Source organism: Durotheca rogersii, assembly GCF_024521655.1.
Source record: "Durotheca rogersii strain YMJ 92031201 chromosome Unknown GGS23scaffold_8, whole genome shotgun sequence".
In the NCBI taxonomy this organism is placed as follows: Eukaryota; Fungi; Ascomycota; class Sordariomycetes; order Xylariales; family Xylariaceae; genus Durotheca; species Durotheca rogersii.
In genome coordinates, this window is record NW_026251239.1 from 56,735 (window position 1) to 74,323 (window position 17,589).

At 55.1% G+C, this 17,589-nt stretch overlaps 5 protein-coding genes across 5 annotated transcripts; 3 read left to right on the forward strand and 2 right to left on the reverse strand.

Annotated features, from left to right (window-relative positions):
• The first annotated feature begins 106 nt into the window (after positions 1 to 106).
• Positions 107 to 2,125, forward strand: GGS23DRAFT_506069 (NAD(P)-binding protein). Its single transcript, XM_051514504.1, has 6 exons — positions 107 to 430; positions 498 to 511; positions 567 to 629; positions 688 to 1,175; positions 1,240 to 1,575; positions 1,642 to 2,125. Exons 1-6 carry the CDS (start codon positions 303 to 305, stop codon positions 1,738 to 1,740), a joined length of 1,128 nt encoding a protein of 375 aa, XP_051372302.1. The 5' UTR covers positions 107 to 302; the 3' UTR covers positions 1,741 to 2,125.
• A 260-nt stretch (positions 2,126 to 2,385) lies between these two features.
• On the forward strand, positions 2,386 to 4,225 carry GGS23DRAFT_620363 (putative N6-adenine methyltransferase-domain-containing protein; the record flags this gene model as incomplete). Its single annotated transcript, XM_051521097.1, has 5 exons — positions 2,386 to 2,411; positions 2,530 to 2,710; positions 2,881 to 2,997; positions 3,231 to 3,423; positions 3,503 to 4,225. 5 exons carry the CDS (start codon positions 2,386 to 2,388, stop codon positions 3,763 to 3,765), a joined length of 780 nt encoding a protein of 259 aa, XP_051372303.1. The 3' UTR covers positions 3,766 to 4,225.
• A 279-nt stretch (positions 4,226 to 4,504) lies between these two features.
• On the reverse strand, positions 4,505 to 9,452 carry GGS23DRAFT_506168 (glycosyltransferase family 24 protein). Its single transcript, XM_051514505.1, has 4 exons — positions 9,209 to 9,452; positions 8,793 to 9,143; positions 7,903 to 8,734; positions 4,505 to 7,844 (listed from the first exon to the last, which is right to left on the reverse strand). Exons 1-4 carry the CDS (start codon positions 9,355 to 9,357, stop codon positions 4,665 to 4,667), a joined length of 4,512 nt encoding a protein of 1,503 aa, XP_051372304.1. The 5' UTR covers positions 9,358 to 9,452; the 3' UTR covers positions 4,505 to 4,664.
• A 1,312-nt stretch (positions 9,453 to 10,764) lies between these two features.
• Positions 10,765 to 15,278, forward strand: GGS23DRAFT_506223 (Coatomer, alpha subunit). The gene is made up of 6 exons (XM_051514506.1): positions 10,765 to 10,877; positions 10,946 to 10,995; positions 11,075 to 11,394; positions 11,453 to 13,351; positions 13,409 to 14,535; positions 14,599 to 15,278. Exons 1-6 carry the CDS (start codon positions 10,848 to 10,850, stop codon positions 14,839 to 14,841), a joined length of 3,669 nt encoding a protein of 1,222 aa, XP_051372305.1. The 5' UTR covers positions 10,765 to 10,847; the 3' UTR covers positions 14,842 to 15,278.
• Positions 15,279 to 15,551: 273 nt separating this feature from the next.
• On the reverse strand, positions 15,552 to 17,019 carry GGS23DRAFT_564570 (SAC3/GANP/Nin1/mts3/eIF-3 p25 family-domain-containing protein). The gene is made up of 2 exons (XM_051516152.1): positions 16,327 to 17,019; positions 15,552 to 16,157 (listed from the first exon to the last, which is right to left on the reverse strand). Exons 1-2 carry the CDS (start codon positions 16,888 to 16,890, stop codon positions 15,846 to 15,848), a joined length of 876 nt encoding a protein of 291 aa, XP_051372306.1. The 5' UTR covers positions 16,891 to 17,019; the 3' UTR covers positions 15,552 to 15,845.
• Between the last annotated feature and the right edge of the window lie 570 nt (positions 17,020 to 17,589).

Here is a 17,589-nt window from a genome sequence, read left to right on the forward strand (position 1 = left end):
CCTACTTAGGTACCTACCTACCTAAGGTAAGCACTGGATGGTATCATCGACGTGGTCAGCCACAATCACTCTCCCGTAATCCGTGTGGCTTGGTCCATCCCACCTAGCAGTTTGCCGGCCAATCTTGCCAGGCACATTATCAACAAATACCTGTGTAGGGACGTCTGTGGCTTGACCGGCGAGGTTCTGTCTTGGAGATGCTGGTGGGACGCAATCCCACAGCTTCATCACCACCAACCCACCAGCGCCATTGACATTGGAAAGGGCCGCGTCATTCTTGCACCTCGCGACACCAAGCAAGGATGGCTTCCTTTCCGACCGCCGTGCGGTCCAGTCGAAGGCTAGCCTTTGCGAGCCCCCAAATCCGACACATTTCCGATCTCACCATTACCCGCACCGGCAAGCCCATCCTCCGCCTACAAGGCGGCCGGTCAGTCCGCCCCTACCCGCCCTTCGCATTGCCATTGGCACTCTACTAACACAGCCTCTCGCCTCAGATCGTCCCTCGGAGGTAAGGGGCCCCCCAGGGACATCATCGACTCCTCCGATTCTAACCCGGTCTACAGGCCATACTGCGACGGTATTTGGCGCAACAGGGCAGCTCGGGCGATACATCGTCAACCGGTTAGGTACGGACCTCGTGGATGGCGCGCGGCAGACCCCGCCACGGCTGATATCATGTCGCAGCACGCCAGGGATGCCAGGTGGTCATCCCCTACCGGGAAGAGATGGCCAAGCGTCATCTCAAGGTTACGGGGGATCTCGGCCGTGTCCATTTCATCGAATACGACCTGCGCAATACCGAGTCCATCGAGGCGAGCGTCAGGCACTCGGACATCGTGTACAACCTCATCGGCCGGAACTACCCCACCAAGAACTTCACCTTGGAGGATGTCCACATTGAGGGCACGGAGCGCATCTGCGAGGCCGTGGCCAAGTACGACGTCGACCGCTACGTTCACGTCTCCTCCTACAACGCCGACCCGAACTCGCCAGCCGATTTCTTCGCCACCAAGGGCAAGGGGGAGGTTGTCGCGCGAAATATCTTCCCCGAGACCACCATCGTACGGCCAGCGCCCATCTTCGGCTTCGAGGACAACCTGCTCATCCGGTTAGCCGGCATCACCAACCTGTTCACGTCGAACAACATGCAGGAGAGATACTGGCCGGTTCATGTGCGTCTTTGATGCCCCTTGCTGGAGGGCTGGCGGTGTTGCTAACGTGGGTCAACGGCAACAGTCGATCGACGTGGGTCAGGCCCTCGAGGCCATGCTATACGACGACACGACGGCCGGGCAGACGTTCGAGCTGTACGGACCCAAGAACTACTCGACGGCAGAGATCGCCGAGTTGGTAGACCGAGAAATCTACAAGAAACGGACGCACATTAACGTGCCCCGGCCCATCCTGAAGCCTATCGCGGGGCTGCTTAACCGGGTGCTCTGGTGGCCAATCCTGTCGGCAGAAGACGTCGACAGGGAGTTCATCGACCAGGAGATCGACGAGACGGCCAAGACGTTTGCCGACCTGAACATCGAGCCGGGCGAGATCAGCGATTACACGTATCACTACCTGGTAAGCAACACGTTTCAATCGTACCGGGATTTCCCCTTTGCACACACAGCGCTGACCTGCCAATAGCAAGGATTCCGCAGTGCGGCTGTATACGACCTCCCGCCGGCGACGGAGAAGGAGAAGAGGGAGGATAGAAAGTATCTGCACGTGCTAGATGACTTTTAGAGAGAGAGAGAGAGAGAGAGAGAGAGAGAGAGAGAGAGAGGACGAGTGAAACTCGGGCCCAAGCATTTTACTGTTACTCTTCTCTCCCACTTTTTTTAATAATAAAAAAAGAGAGAAAGAAAGGACTCAGGACTCTGATAACTGCACTGTATATACATAAATAATCGTCCCGGATCAAGCGCCCTGGAGGAGCGTGGCAAGCGGGTAGCTTGCTGAGCTTGGGGTAGTCTTCAGGGGGTGCGGCTCTTTAACTTGATTTGTCGCAGTGGCCTGTTCCGGTGTTCTGTCCCCCGTCTTGCCCCCTGTGGTTCGTCGATAGCTGCACGCGTCTTCTGGCTACAGCTCGGGAACCCGAGCGACTCGCTGGCAACTCACTGGTTTTCTAGGTCAAAAGCTTGACGAGTTGCGATTCCTGTCTTTTCTTCTCTTCTAAGACGAAGGAATAAGAAAATATTGTTTCTATCCTCGATCCTAATTTCTCTTCCGTCTTTTTTTGCCCCCCCCCCAAACGCTATTTCCCCTCCCCCCTTCTTTTTCATTTTCTCATTCCCTCCCCCCAAATATCACAACCCAATCGACAGCAGGAATCGAACCAAGAAAAAAGACGAGAAGAGAGGAAGAAAAAAAAAACACGTCCTCCTCCAAATGGCTGACAGCGACGACGAGGCAATGTACGCTAGCCAGGCCGGGGGACAGACAAGCCGACTCATGACTCGAGATTGATCGGCCTCTCTTTTCACCACAACCCCCCCGCGCCGACCGCTCCATCAATGCTAACCGGCTCGCCAGCACCCTCTCGTCCCATGCCCTCGCCGCGCTTCACGAGTTCTACAATGAGCGCGACGCCCACGTCGACAAGTTTGAAAAGCTCAAGGTCGCCGCTGAGGAGCAGCACGAGACCGGCAAGAAGCAACAGGCCCAGCTGTCCATGGACCTTTTCACCGAAGACTGGAACGAGAGCCAGTTCTGGGTACGCTCTCTCTCGTTTCATCTTTTTTTTTTTTCAAAAAATCCCGCCCATTGTCTATCCGTCCTACTATTCTAGCCCATTTTGGGCTCGGGTACGGCATCAATCCGGCGAGAAACCCGGAAGGAGGTAGGTAAAGAGGAGAGGGCTGATTCGCGCCGGCGCGCTCGCAGTATTCGGACGAGACGGCGACAGTGCTTGCGAAGCAGCTGCTCGACGGCGTGAGCGAGCACGAGGTCGTCGCCGTGGTGTCGGCGCCGAGCGTCTTCGTTGCGTTGAAGAACCTGCTGGTGAGTGCGCGGTTTCCGGCTTGCGTGTGAACGCTTCACTGTACCAAGAGAGCAGGCTAGGACTCTCTCAAGGTATAAGCCCCTAGAGATATCTAAGATGGCCTCCCTCTCTTCTCAGTGGCTGGGACGTCGTGCCGAGTACCTTTAGGTCGACTGCCTCTCGCCGACTGCCTCTCGTCAACTTAGTGCTTCGTCTATGTGATATGCTGACTCTGGTAACCTCCCCGCCCCAGAATGAGGCGGATGAGGCGTCCCCGAGACCGAAAAAGGTCTACCTCCTCGAGCACGATCATCGATTCGCTGTATTCCCCGAGTTCGTCTTCTACGACTTCAACCATCCCACCAAGCTCCCGGTAGAGCTGAAAGGAGGCGTAGACCGCGTCATCTGCGATCCGCCCTTCCTTAGCGAGGATTGCCAGACCAAAAGTTTGTTGTCTTCTCACACCCTCCTGAGCCTATCCACCCCGTTATCAGACTTGAAATGCGACAACTAACCCTGGGATAGCCGCCCTCACGGTGCGCTGGATGTCCCGACCGGCCCCTGGCCCGCACCCTCGCCTCATCGTCTGCACGGGCGAGCGCATGGAGTCCCTCATCACGCAGAAGCTCTACCGGTCGTCCGGGGCGCTCACGACCACGTACGAGCCTCGTCACGCGCGCGGGCTCGGCAACGAGTTCTACTGCTACGCCAACTTCGAGTGCGACGAGTGGCGGTTCAGGAGCAGCGGCGGCGGGGAGGGGGAGAACAAGGAAGGGAAGCCCGATTAGGAAGTGGCCGGATAGCACCGATAGTAGATGTCTGCCATAGTAGGTAGGTATTTCCAGTGAAGATCCTCGGTCCATATAACGACTACGGTAATGATCGTGACGATTGTGGTGAACTTCGACGCAATGGAGCCGACTTACGAGACTTCGATTCGATTCTCAGGTCGGTAGAGGCTGGCTAGGAGAGGAGCCCCCCGCTCCCCCAGTCACGCGGGGGGGTCTTGTAGAAGCCGAAGATGGCGAACGCGTCTAGGTCCTGCGGGCAACGTATAGGCATAATACGCACGCTCCATAGATGCCACGATCTACCGACTGTACAGATGCCTACCTGCCGCATCGATATTCCGTTGTCAGAGATCATACTCAACTTTTCTTGGCACCGGGTCCCGTGGATGTGTGTAGATCGGGTGTGCGCCGCAACGATGCTCTTAGGTAAAGAATTCCGACGGGCGTCCAATCTCCTGGTCCAAAAAAGGCCCCCCCCCCACACCACCCAGGTAGATAAGTAGGGTGGATAGAGTCCATCCTCCCCTCCTCCCCTCCTCCCTTTTCCTTCCGCCTGTGGCAGGGCACCCGGTATCATGATATCGCTACTATAGTGCCTACCTTCTAGATTGTAGCCTCGCGGACGAAAGGCTCGCCCAGCCTCCTCTTCCTCACTCACCTACACTATCCCAAAGGCCTCGCGAGGTTACCGCGTACTTGTCTCCTACTCGGGAACGGTATGGCACAGGCACGAATGGGGCAGCACCGGAACGACGCGTCAAGATGTGAACTAGCTCGAGCCGCTATGCATACATGGTATCAGGGTGTAACTATTCAACCCATCTGCGGACGGGTACTCCGTTTCCGATATAGGGACGTATATACGATGGAGGGACTGAGAACAAAATGGGTGAAATCTACAATTCGTCTTTCGTCCTCGTCTTCGGCTCTGGCTCCCCCTCGAAGCGTCTGCTCTTGGTGTTCTTTTCTCCTACTCCGTCACCCGCACCCTCATCGCTACCGAGGACCTCCTGGGCAGCGTCCGCGCCGCCCACGAGGGATGTCTCCTTCCGCCGGCGCTGGTCGAGCGCTGCGATCTCGTCGTCGTACGCAGTCCACTCGGGCACCTGCCGGCGCGCGCGGTCGAGCTTCGGCTCCTTCGTCTGCGGGTTGTTGCATAGGTCGATAGTGCGCGCCTCGCGCAGGCTCTCGTCGCTACACCACGTCTCGCACCACAGCCACTCCTGCGGCAGGCTGTGGATCGGGATCACGAACTGCATGTGGTTCGGCAGGTCCTGGTCCAGGTTCGCGAGAGAGCCCGGGTCCGCCGACAGCTGGTGGTAATGCTGCCGCAGCCGGTCCCCGGCCGCCAACTGCCGGAACCGCCGCAGGTCCACCACGTACAGCGCTGAGATGTGGTATGGGTTGCCTCGCAGGTAGTTCTTCCAGTACCCCTGCTTCCAGAACCGGAAGCCTTCCATCTCCGTCCGCGAGTCGCACATCGGGGTGAAGCCGTAGGGAGAGCCCTCGAGGTCGTGGTTGACGAGGTCGATCATGTCGGTCCTGACGATCTGGTCCGCGTCAACGAATATGACCTTGTCCAGGGAGAGCGGGAATAGGACGTCGAGGAAGAGTATCTTGTAGCCCCAAATCTGCCGCTGCTTCTCCTTCTGCTGGCGGAGCCAGTGCGGCCACTTGTACGTCACCATTTCGTATTTAAAGCCATACTCCTTGGCTAGGTGGGGTATGGAGTCTTTGAAAGACGGTGACAAAAACTGTTCGACGAACCAGAACTTAACCGTATGGTTTGTATTCTTCATGACAGACACCATCATGATGTTGAGCATGCGCTCGTATAGGTGGCCGCTGGCTACGGAGAAGATGTTGATCTCGGCGTGCTCTTCGGCAGAGACTGACTTCGGCTTGGGTTTCGAGCCGCCGAGGATCCCTTCGGCAAACTTCAGCCCCCGCGAAAGGAGGTCGCCGCTGGGCTCTTCTGTGCTTTCCCCAAGAACGTCTTCGAGATCCATACCGGGCTTTCTCTCAAGGCGCGGGTATAGAGTCGTGCCTTGGAAATCCATGAGCGCAACCTCGGTACCCTCATCGCCCGGGACGGCGTTATACCCTTTCGCACCGACACTAATGATGTTGAAGATCTCTGAGCTCCTCCCTTCCTTGAGACGAATGTTGTAATAACCGGGGTTAGCCTTGAATTGGAAGTAACCAATATTGGCCATGATGATTGTATCGTCAAAATGGGGATCTCGCTCAGTAGCGAGCAGTAACTGCACACCCCGAGGTGGGCTTCCCGCAGGGACCTCTCGAGAATGACCCTCGATGAGAATATGCTCGAGCTCGTAAACGGCATCTACATCCATTTTGATGGAGCCCAATTTCAGATTGTCTAGGTCATGAACGGAATGCTTTGCCGCAACCAACCAGGCGGGCGGTACATCCATGCCAAGATTCAGGAGAGCCTCAGATGGAAGCCCCCTGAACGTTGCTCCCGGGGAACCGAGCTTCCCGTTCTCATCGAAAGAAGGCGCCGAGCTCAGCAGGTAACGGTAGAATCTCTTGACTGGGAGCTCCTCGAGTTTCTCTTTGGGGTTCAAAAATATGCGCATGTATACGCCATCAAGTTCGGACAAGACCTCGAGTATTGGAGCCCATTTCTGTCCTAGTTCACTTGCGGGGTTGATAACGGCAACAAAATGGATGTTCGCCGTAGACGCATCACCGACGTCGATCATGGTGTGAGTCGAGTTCCATTTATCGTACGAGGTTGTTCTCAGGGTGGGAGCAGACTCAAATATGCCTTCGGGCAGATCAGAGATGGTAGATAGAGCCGTGATCGACGTGAGCTTTGCAGCAGCCAGCGGGCTAGTGATCTTGTCGGTTAACCCTAGCGTTTCCAGCGCCTTGTATACAGGTAGAATCCTGGTTGCTTGCTCAAAATCGAGCAGCTGCTGGAAGTCATCCTCTTTAAATGGCGAGTCGGCGGTAAATGGGCCGACCACGCGTCCATTGAGAATTAGGAGCTGAGTGCCAGGAACAACCGCGGCCGTTGTCAAAAATCTCGACAGGGCGACATCGTATCTGTCATCGTGCGCTTCAATCGGACTATCTAGGAGACCTTCGAGTGTGGTCAAATCCTCAACTTCCGAGAGTTCGGAGATGTCCTTCTTGAGCAATGCGTTGATCTTGTAGGCGTCTGAGGATGATACTGGGTTATGGACGACATCGAGGCGGACGCCGGGGTTATTGCGTCGGAATGACAAGGCGGATAACAAAAGCTGGAGGCCTTGCTGTGAGGTTAAATCGGCGACAACGGTGAGGGTAGCCCATGTCTCCCTGCTTGTCTCCTCGCTCGCTTCAATGGAGGGAATACGATCGAATAGATCATCGTTCTCCGAGTAAAGCTTATTGACATTCAAGACCGTGAGTGTGTCATCGTGCTCTGGGACGATGTATGGATTGCGCCGGGTCGCGGCACTCTCCAAGAAGAGCCCGGGAATCCACGTGTCTTCGTCGACGGTGCCTAAGAAAACCCCTTGTTGGATCGCCTGTAAATCGTTGCTCAACCTCATGCTCATGATCTGGAGCCAGTTATTTTCACGCGGTATAGTGAGACCATTAAGGAATATGGGCGGCACCTCGGTGCCGGCGTTAAGACGTCCCACCCAATGTTTCGCGAGCTCTACCTGTTTCGAGTAGTCTTCCGACTCGAGAACCTCCTCAAGCGAAAGGGGAGTTGCGTCGGCTTTGGGAGTCGTGTTTTTGACTGCCTTGTCAAAGCTTGCCTGCTCAGATTGTACTGCTTGTTTCCCGGTGCTGCAAGCCTCCAAGTACGACATCAAGCCCGATAGTCCGTGATTATCGAGCAGGTAGTAGGCCAATTTCGCTCGCTCTTCAGCCTCCTTCGTCGGCGTTAATGGGACCAGTCCAAAGCGGACAGGTAGTAACCTCTTGATAAAGCCCTGAAGCTGTTCAACGACTAGAGATAGATCTTCCGACTTGGTTAAGTCGACTGGGACGATCGCATTGTACATGTCCTTACGGATTGGGGGGATTTGTCCCGGGTAGATCCTTTGCATAAGCTGTGAAGAGTTGGTTAGTTAATTTACGACCTCGTTTTATCAACCCACGAGCGCTTACTCCTGCGAGGCTGCTGGGATATTCAGCATATCGCTTATCTTTCTCTACGTCGTTCAGAAAGATAATAACGCGACCTTCTTCAATCTTGTCTCGCCAGTCATATCGACGGGGCTCGTCGTCGGATTTGGCCATTGTCACCTCACGATTGCCGAGTAAGGATACGGCCTCTCTCCCACTCAGACCTAAATCTGTCACGCCCTTGATGAGCTTTCTCTCCCTACGAATGCTGTCGATGAGGGTGTATGGGTCGACTTGTCGCTCAATCAGCTGGACACCATTCATCCACAGGACATTCATCCCGGCGGGAACCCCTAAGACCCTATTTTGGCGGTGTTCGGTGACGAACGCGTCCGAAGCATTGTGTGTCGCAATCGAAGACGAGAACTTTGGGAAATCTTGGGTCAATTTGATTAACGTCTGAAAGGGGTGGTCGCTCTGCATAATAAAGGAACCAGCCTTGAGCCCCAGGGTCGCTAACTCGGAGCTAGATAGTGGCTTGAGGTCTGTGACCTCCTCTTCGCCGTCAAGCACTACATCGGGAAGCGTGGACTTGAAATCGGCTACAGGTTCAGCTTGAGCCTCGCGGTCGTCGATGACAATATAATCGGTTCGTTTCAGCTGAAGTTCCACGCCGTAGCCGTTGACTGGTAGAGCCTCTCGCTTCTCCTTTTGACCGATGCGGTATCGTAACCGGTACGAAATCTCCCCCTCTCGTGCCATACGTGCTAGGGACTCGTGGAAAGGCCCAAAACCGGGGTCGGTGATGTCCGCATATAGAATTGCCTCGGGGCCGGTTCCCAAGGTACGATCGAAGGGAAGGGACCGCGATTGCCTATATATACGTAAGAAAGATATCGAAGCTAAAAAGCCTAGAGAGATACGGTACGCACGAGCCGTCTGAGATGTCTCCTTTCGCGTTCGTGAGGGAAGCCGAGCAATACTGTTTCCCATTTAGTAGTACCCACTCGGAGCAATCCTCTCCAGCTTCTCCAATGGCGGGTGTCACAGCGGTATCATAGTATTGGTAATGCGCCTCTATCCTGGGGGCGGCCGACCTCAGGGAGAGGGCAAGCTTGAAGGTGGACAAAGCCTCAGAACCCCGTATATGGCCATCCTGCTTGAGAACTTGGAGAAAGTCCTCATATAGCTCCTTGTCCCTCTTCGCATGCGCAAAAGCGCCTTCGGCGATTCGATCGAGGAGTGGGAAGTAGGATGTCTCGTTTTCTCCGGCAGCAGTCTCCCTGGGATATGGTTAGCTGTTACCAGCGCAAGACTGACTGCGTCGAGGTCTTCTGTGACAGCTTACAGGAGCTCAATGAGATATGGTGGGGCCGGAAAGGCAGCTTTCATAGCGACATTGACAGACGGTTCAGCTACAACATGGATTGGGTTCCAACATATAGCCATTAAGAGGGCCGCTCCGAGGCCACATGGCAATTGAAGGAATCGCATCATGATGGCTCGGGCCGGCACCGTATACGAACCAGAAAACCAAACCGGAAAACCGGCCAGGAGGATTATTTGAGGATGAGAATATGTGTAGGTGGACAGACACCTGGGTAATGATCGGAGGAAGAAGGGAATGAACAGCTCTGTCGCAAGCTGTAGCGAGCGGCAGAGCTTGAAACTGGTGGCTTCAAGGAACCATGTGTTGCAGACAGGTACTCCAAGGGTTCTATTGTGATTTCAGGTTGAGGGGGAGGGCATTGTGGCCAGATAAATGCAAAGTGGCTTTTCGAAGATCTAGCCCTTGGGGGATGTGGGAGGTGTCTGTTCAAGCTGTCGGTCATGTAAGTGCATCAGAATCAGAATATCTGCATAGCTTATTGATAGGCGGGCATGGATAAGCTACATTACCTACATATCGCCTTTACCTGCAGATTCCATTGGCGAGATGCATACAGACCCACCAGATACGATATACCTGTACTGCCTATAGATATGAACATGTACGTAGGGGGTGTATAGGCCTATGGAGTGGACAGCAACGCACCGAAATGAACACCTAGACAAGTTCAAGTTCCTGGGACTGCGCCACCACCAATGGAGATCTGGCTACAACAGAAAGAGCCGCATATGTACATAGGAGGTATGTAGTATATAGGTGCCTGTCTCTACGTAGGTAGGTACCTACAGGTTAGCCCTATAAAACGATGCACGGCATGGGTTAACCTAATAGGCTTGATACCTGGCCTCCACCTTATTCTATGTCGGTGCTTTGCTTACGTAGAAAAGGTGGCTGTTTGAAGGTTAGCCAGGTACTATGAAGATACCACTATGTAGGTACCCAAATAGGTACCTGGCGCCTCTGAGCATTGCATTTCGGGAATGTGCCTGCTGTACTATACACATAGGGAGCTACCCCTCCAAGATGTATAGGCTACCTTGGGAGCTGGGGATGTTCCACTATGGGATCCGCAGAATCGTGGGCATAAATACTCGTACCTGTTACATCAATGGGTTCAAGCACCTGCCTAGGCGCCGGTCGCCTGCAAGGAACTTCAGCATGGATAATGGTTATTCCGCCCCGCACGGGGTGCTGCCCAATGGAAACAGGGCCCTCGAGGTACAGCGGGCGGGCTTCCATACCCTGGAATCAGGACAGCTGGAAACACAGGTCTCCTCCAGCCTGCTCGTGGGTCAGGAAATAATCCGCCGTCACTTTTGGGGCCACGAATTGACTTCTACACTGCAATACCTTTGTGAGCCCGTGAATTCTCACACCAAGAGCTGGTTTTCAGTCGACAATTCGCCGAGCCTCGTAGCTCACTACCCGTAATTTCTCCTTACTCACACCCAGAATTCCGCCATTGGCATTTCTCGACCGTGCCCGTCACCCACGCCCGCAGAACTCCGACAACTCCACCGACCACCCTTCGCTACCTCTGCCTCCTCTATTCATGACCCAAGCCTAGGGGCTTCCCGCTGCCTCCCTCCTCGTCAGAATGCAGGCCTCCTCGGGGATGCTAACAAAAGTGCGCGCCAAATACCCCTACTTGTCTTGGCCTTGCCGAGTCGCTGGCTGACGCTTGTTACTCTATAGTTCGAGTCGAAGTCTTCGCGAGCGAAAGGCATCGCCTTTCACCCCAAGAGGTCGAGAAACCCTCCTTCCGCAATATAGCACCTGTCGGATTCCCTTCGCCGTCGTCCCATGCTGACCCGAGAACGATAGGCCATGGATCCTCGTTTCCCTCCACTCTTCCACTATACAGCTATGGGATTACCGCATGGGAACCCTTATTGATCGCTTCGAAGAACACGATGGGCCTGTGCGAGGCATCGATTTCCACAAGACGCAACCGCTCTTCGTCTCTGGAGGCGACGACTATAAGATCAAGGTCTGGTCCTACCAGACTAGGCGATGTCTGTTCACCCTGAACGGACACCTGGATTATGTGCGAACCGTTTTTTTCCACCACGAGTTGCCGTGGATCATATCAGCTTCGGACGACCAGACGATCCGGATATGGAACTGGCAAAATCGCTCGCTAAGTATGGCTGTGGTTGGGACGAGGTGTTGTCGGGAGATGCGTACTGACAGCTAGTCTAGTTTGTACTATGACCGGCCATAATCACTACGTAATGTGCGCCCAGTTCCATCCCAAGGACGACCTAGTGGTATCCGCCTCTCTCGACCAGTCCGTTCGCGTCTGGGATATATCTGGCTTGAGGAAGAAGCACTCGGCTCCGACTTCCATGTCCTTCGAGGACCAGGTCGCCCGATCGAATGCGCAGCAGACTGACATGTTCGGTAATACCGATGCGATGGTTAAGTTCGTGCTGGAGGGCCACGATCGCGGTGTGAATTGGGTGGCCTTCCATCCAACTGCCCCGCATATCGTATCGGCTGGTGACGATCGCCTCATAAAGCTGTGGCGATTTAGCGAAACCAAGGCTTGGGAGGTTGACACATGTCGCGGTCACTTCCAGAACGCTTCTGGCTGCCTGTTCCACCCCCACCAGGACCTCATCCTGTCATGCGGCGAGGACAAGACGATCCGGGTGTGGGACTCGCAGAAGCGTACTGCTGTTCAGTCTTTCAAGAGGGAAAATGATCGTTTCTGGGTGATAGCGGCACACCCGGAGATTAACTTGTTCGCCGCCGGCCACGACAACGGTGTGATGGTGTTTAAGCTGGAAAGAGAACGTCCGGCGTCGACTGTTCACCAGAACTCTCTCTTCTTCGTTACCAAAGAGAAGCATGTTCGGTCTTATGACTTCCAGAAGAACACCGAAAGTCCGACATTGCTGTCTCTGAAGCGGCTCGGGAGCGCCTGGGTACCCCCCCGAACGCTATCGTATAACCCTGCCGAGCGCTCCGTCTTGGTTACGTCGCCCACCGATGGCGGTTCCTACGAACTGATCAGTCTCCCTCGGGATGGTTCCGGCGCATTGGATGCCACCGACTCGAAGCGCGGGCAAGGGAATTCGGCCATTTTCGTCGCCCGAAACCGATTTGCCGTCCTGAACACTGCTACGCAGACCATCGATATTAAAGATCTCTCTAACAATACGGCGCGATCCTTCAAGCCTCCCATCGGGACCACCGACATCTACTTCGGCGGCACCGGGAACCTGCTCATCATCACCCCTACTGCCGTTCACCTCTATGACATCCAACAAAAGAAGACTATCTCCGAGCTGGCCGTGAATGGCGTCAAATATGTTATTTGGTCTAACGACGGCCTTCATGCGGCGCTCTTGAGCAAGCATAACGTCACTATCGTTACCAAGGCGCTCGAACAGGTGAGCACGCTGCACGAGACTATTCGAATCAAGAGCGCGGCTTGGGATGACGCGGGAGTTCTGTTATATTCTACCCTGAATCACGTCAAGTATACCCTCATGAACGGCGACAATGGTATCGTCAGGACCCTGGATCAGACGGTCTATCTTGTGAGAGTCAAGGGACGGAATGTTTACTGCCTTGATCGAGCTGCTAAGCCTAGGGTTCTCCATATCGACCCAACGGAATATCGGTTCAAGCTGTCGTTGGTCAAGCGCAACTACGAAGAGATGCTTCATATCATACGCACTTCGAGTTTGGTTGGGCAATCTATCATCTCGTACCTCCAGAAGAAGGGATACCCGGAGATTGCGTTGCAGTTTGTGCAAGACCCGACCACTCGATTCGAACTTGCTATCGAGTGCGGTAACCTCGATGTAGCTGTGGAGATGGCCAAGGAATTGGACCGACCCAAGCTCTGGACGAGATTAGGCGCTGAGGCCTTGGCGCATGGAAACCACCAAGTCGTGGAGATGGCTTACCAGAAGCTAAAACAGTTCGATAAACTCTCGTTTCTTTACCTCTCAACTGGCGATCACTCGAAGCTGGCGAGAATGGCCAAGATTGCCGAGCACCGAGGCGACTTCTCGGCCAGGTTTCAAAACGCACTGTACCTGGGCGAGGTCGAAGACAGGATACAAATGCTCAAAGAAATTGATCTATGTAAGTTGAGGCTCTCGATCCCAGTAATATAAGCGAGCTTGACTAATTCTCTCATAGACCCTCTGGCATACATGACGGCTAAAGCCCATGGCCTCGAGGAAGAGAGTCAATCCATCTTAGAGGCTTCCGGCATCACCGAGGATCAACTGACGTTACCTAAGTTTGGCGATGCCTTAGCACCTCCGAAGCCGGTTGTGCCGACTCACCAGGCGAATTGGCCCACTAAGGCAACTTCACAATCCTTCTTCGAGAAAGCGCTCGCTAGTCAGCTAGAAGGCATCAGCCTTGAGGAGGAGCCCGTCGCGGCAGCTAGCGGTTTTGGTCTCGATGAGGCAGCCGATGAAGATGTTGGGGCCAAACGAAGTGGCGCTTTGGAAGCTGATGACGATGAAGACGCAGCCGGGTGGGATATGGGCGAAGATATCGCCCCGGAAGCTGATAGCGACTTTGTTAATGTCGAGAGCACGGACGCCGGAGGTGCTGGCAGCAGCGAGGCTGACTTGTGGGCTCGCAACTCACCATTAGCCGCCGATCACATTGCTGCGGGCTCGTTCGAGTCCGCTATGAACCTACTAAACCGACAGGTCGGCGCTGTTAATTTTGCCCCCCTCAAGCCACGTTTCCTAGAGATCTACTCGGCCTCGAGGACTTTTCTACCCGCTTCCGTCGGTCTACCACCTCTAGTCAACTATGTGCGCCGAACATTGGATGAGGTAGATCTTAGGAAGGTTCTTCCCCTAATCCCACGAGATATCGAGCACCTTGCCACCGGGGACCTCCACAAGGGGTATGAGTCGATGAAGGCGAACAGACTTGAGGAGGGCGTGCAGATCTTCAAGGGTATACTGCATGCCATGCTCGCCAACACTGTCTCCAGTGAGAGCGAGGTAGCCGAAGCCAAGAAGCTTATCACCTCAGCGAGTGAATACACCGTGGCCATGTCAATCGAGCTCGCGCGAAGGAGACTCGGTCCTCAGGATGCGGTCAATGGTGACCCCCAGCTTCTCAAGCGAAGCCTCGAGCTGTCGGCATACTTCACGATCCCTAAGATAGAAGTCCCTCACCGACAACTTGCTCTCCTGAACGCTATGAACCTGGCATCGAGGAGCAAGAACTACAGCTCAGCCCTGAGCTTTGCGAACCGTATCCTAGCCAACGGCGGGGCTAACAGAATACTTGAAAGTGTAAGTTGCCTTCTCCGCATACCACCCCGCTTGTGTACCCAGGAATCTCACTGGGTAAAATAGGCTCGGAGGATAAAGGCTCAATGCGAGCGGAATCCGCACGACGCAGTTGAGATCGAATATGACCAGTTCGCCGAGTTCGAGATCTGCGCGGCTAGCTATACCCCTATTTACAGCGGTACAGCGTACGAAGAGTGTGCATTCGACGGATCGAGGTACCATACGAAGTACAAGGGCACCATCTGCGCCGTCTGCGAGGTCTGTGAAGTCGGAAAACACGGAAGCGGCCTCAAGCTATTTGCTTAAATTCGTGACGGAGTTGGGGAAGATAATATCTGTCGGTCCATTACTTGTTTGGGTCGGACGATTTACGAAATAACAAGAGCATACACTGTTGTAGCCAAGAGGGGGTGGGGGTGAAAACACCATTCTAGAACCTGGAACGGAAAATACGGGGGGGACGAGTTATACGAAACAACGTATTCGCGCCGTCGTTGACGATGGTGATTCGAATGAGTAGTCGATAGTCATAGTAGCAGTGGCAGTGTATGGAACGACATGGTGTGATGACTTACTGCCACTAGGAATGTGATGACCACAAAAATGAGGGTCCTTCATCCTTTATAGATTATACGAATATTTACGAGTGGGAGCCGTGAGAAAGGCATACTGCTAGGGGCTGAGGAAGACGAAGATAAATCGTGATGCTTGCCTAAATAAAACTTACTTGACACCGTGGTGCCTTACCGTCTATTAATGCTTGACCTACTTATCTTTTATTTGCCCCGTAAGTGGTGTTCATACATATGCACACGCACAGGTTTTGGAAAAAACAGACAGGAAGGCTGAGATCCCATTTCGACGTCTTCTCTTCTTTCCGCTTCTCTTCCTCCTGTGTAGCCAGCTAACCAGACCCAATCGGCCTGGGTACGTAGCTATTGCTATGCTAGGAATAGCAGTGTGTGTATGTGTATCTATCGAATTTTTTGGTTTACCCTTGACCTCCCCCGCCCCCTGGTCCCCTCGGATGCAACGTCCCACCGATCAAGCCTGGCAAGGCGGATTTGTCGAAGGTATGAGTAGAAGAGGCCTCATCTGCTACCGTTAAAAAGGGGTTCTGTATCCTACGACTGCTTCCTTCGCCTCCCTTCTCCTGTGCGCCCTCGCCCATGCTCCGCCGAGCTTGAGCCCCCGGTCCCGGTACCGACCGAGCCGGGCTAGACCCGACTTCCGGGCACTATGAATGTTCGCAGTATGCCATTCGTTCGTCCCCCTGTTCACTTTCCCCATCCAAGAGATTTCCGTGGGAACTAGACGATGGTCTCGAGCTCGCGCGCATAACCGAGGGTGTTCTCGATGACCATGCGGCTGAGCTCCTTCTCCTCGGGCTCCTCGGCGCCGTCCGCGGCGCCCGCTGCCGATGCCGAGGTGGTGGCGGCGGCAGTGCTGGAGGGGAAGTAGATGTGGCCGTCTCTGATGGTCCAGCCGCGCTGGCGGGCGAAATCGATGACGGCGCCCTCGGAGTCGAGGAAGAGCAGCGATTTGGTACTGCTGAGCGGCAGGGAAGGGTAGGCGCGCTCGCTGCTGGAGGCGATCTCGGAGCGGATCTGGGATGTTAGGATCTGAAGGTATGATTAGCTAGTCTGTTACACGTATATGATGATGCCCGGAAGGAAAGAGAGAATGGGCGTGGAAATGGTCAAAGGTGACCAAATAAAAATGGATCGACGAAAATCAAGGGGTCGTGATATTGGTATGATTGAGAAGGCGGGGGGTGGGAGGGCAACTCGCCTCGGAGAAAACGCCGTACTCTTCGCTGGGCACCTCGCGGCTCTTCATGGCCTTCCAGACGCGGTCGTAAGAGCCCTCCATGAGCCAGCGCTCGAGGTGGATGGGGTAGCCGAGGAAGCGGTCGCCCTCGATATCATGGGCGCCGGCGCGGCCGGCCTCGCGGGTGCCAAGCGTCTCGAGCTCGGAGTGGAACTCGGCGTAGCGGCCCTGGGTGAGGAGCAGGAGGAGGTAGAGGCCGGTAACCTTGCCGCGCTGCTCGGCGGCGGCGGCGGACGCAGGCAGCACCGAGGGCGGCAGCTCGTAGAACGGCTGCAGCTGCTCAACGTACCGCGTGAAGGCGTCCGGGTTGCGGGCGCGGATGGCAAAGAGCGCCCCTTGCTCGTAGATGCTGCAGGCCAGAGCGAGATGCTGCGGGGACGCGGCCGAGGCGGCGCCGGGAGTCGCGGCTTTGAGCTGGAGGAGCAGGATCTTGGCCTTGGAGAGGAGCGGCGCGGCCTCGCTGTAGGCGAGATTCGGATTCGACCGCAGCTGGCTGAGGATCTGTTGCAGGGTTCGCTCGGCCATGGTGGCGGGCAGTGAGGGCGGCGGTGTCGGGGGCGCGGAAGAGGAGGAGGAAGAGGAAGAGGAAGAGGTAGTCAGAACGCCAGAGTCGTTGGGAAAACCCTTTGTCGACGGTAGACGTGGTCTCTGGACAGGGTGGCTATGCCCTGCTCTCGGTCTCTCGTCTCTCGTCTCGTCCGTATGTGACGATGGTGACGAGCCTTCCGCTTGTCCTGTGGCGAATGGCGGTGCTGGTAGCGTTCGCGGACACGGGGAGGTTGTGGGAGAGGAAGAGAAGGAGGAAGCGGGACGTGTAGGGTTGGCTGTGCTGCTGCTACCGTCTCTTAACCAGAAGCAAGGCAAGCAGGCTGAGAGGCTGACGAAGGAGAATCGAGCGGACCCACCAGGCCGGCGGTCGGGTTGACGAGCATGCTGCCACATGGTGGCTTGAGCTTGCGTGGACGCCTGTGGCTGGTATACCCGCAATCTGTTATCGAGGAAAACCCCATTCCTTCGTTACCGGTACGTATCGGGTACCTACTTGTAGGTACTAGTAGGTAGCACTTTCGGTTAGGCAGGTACAAGCGATTGTGCGTGGGTAGGAGATAGGTACCTAAGGAGGAGGAGGCAGGTAGGTACCTACCAAGTAGTGTCCTACTGAATTGGATACATCCCTACACCCCGTCACTTCAGCTTCTTATAGGGGGTTATGCGTCTAGGAGG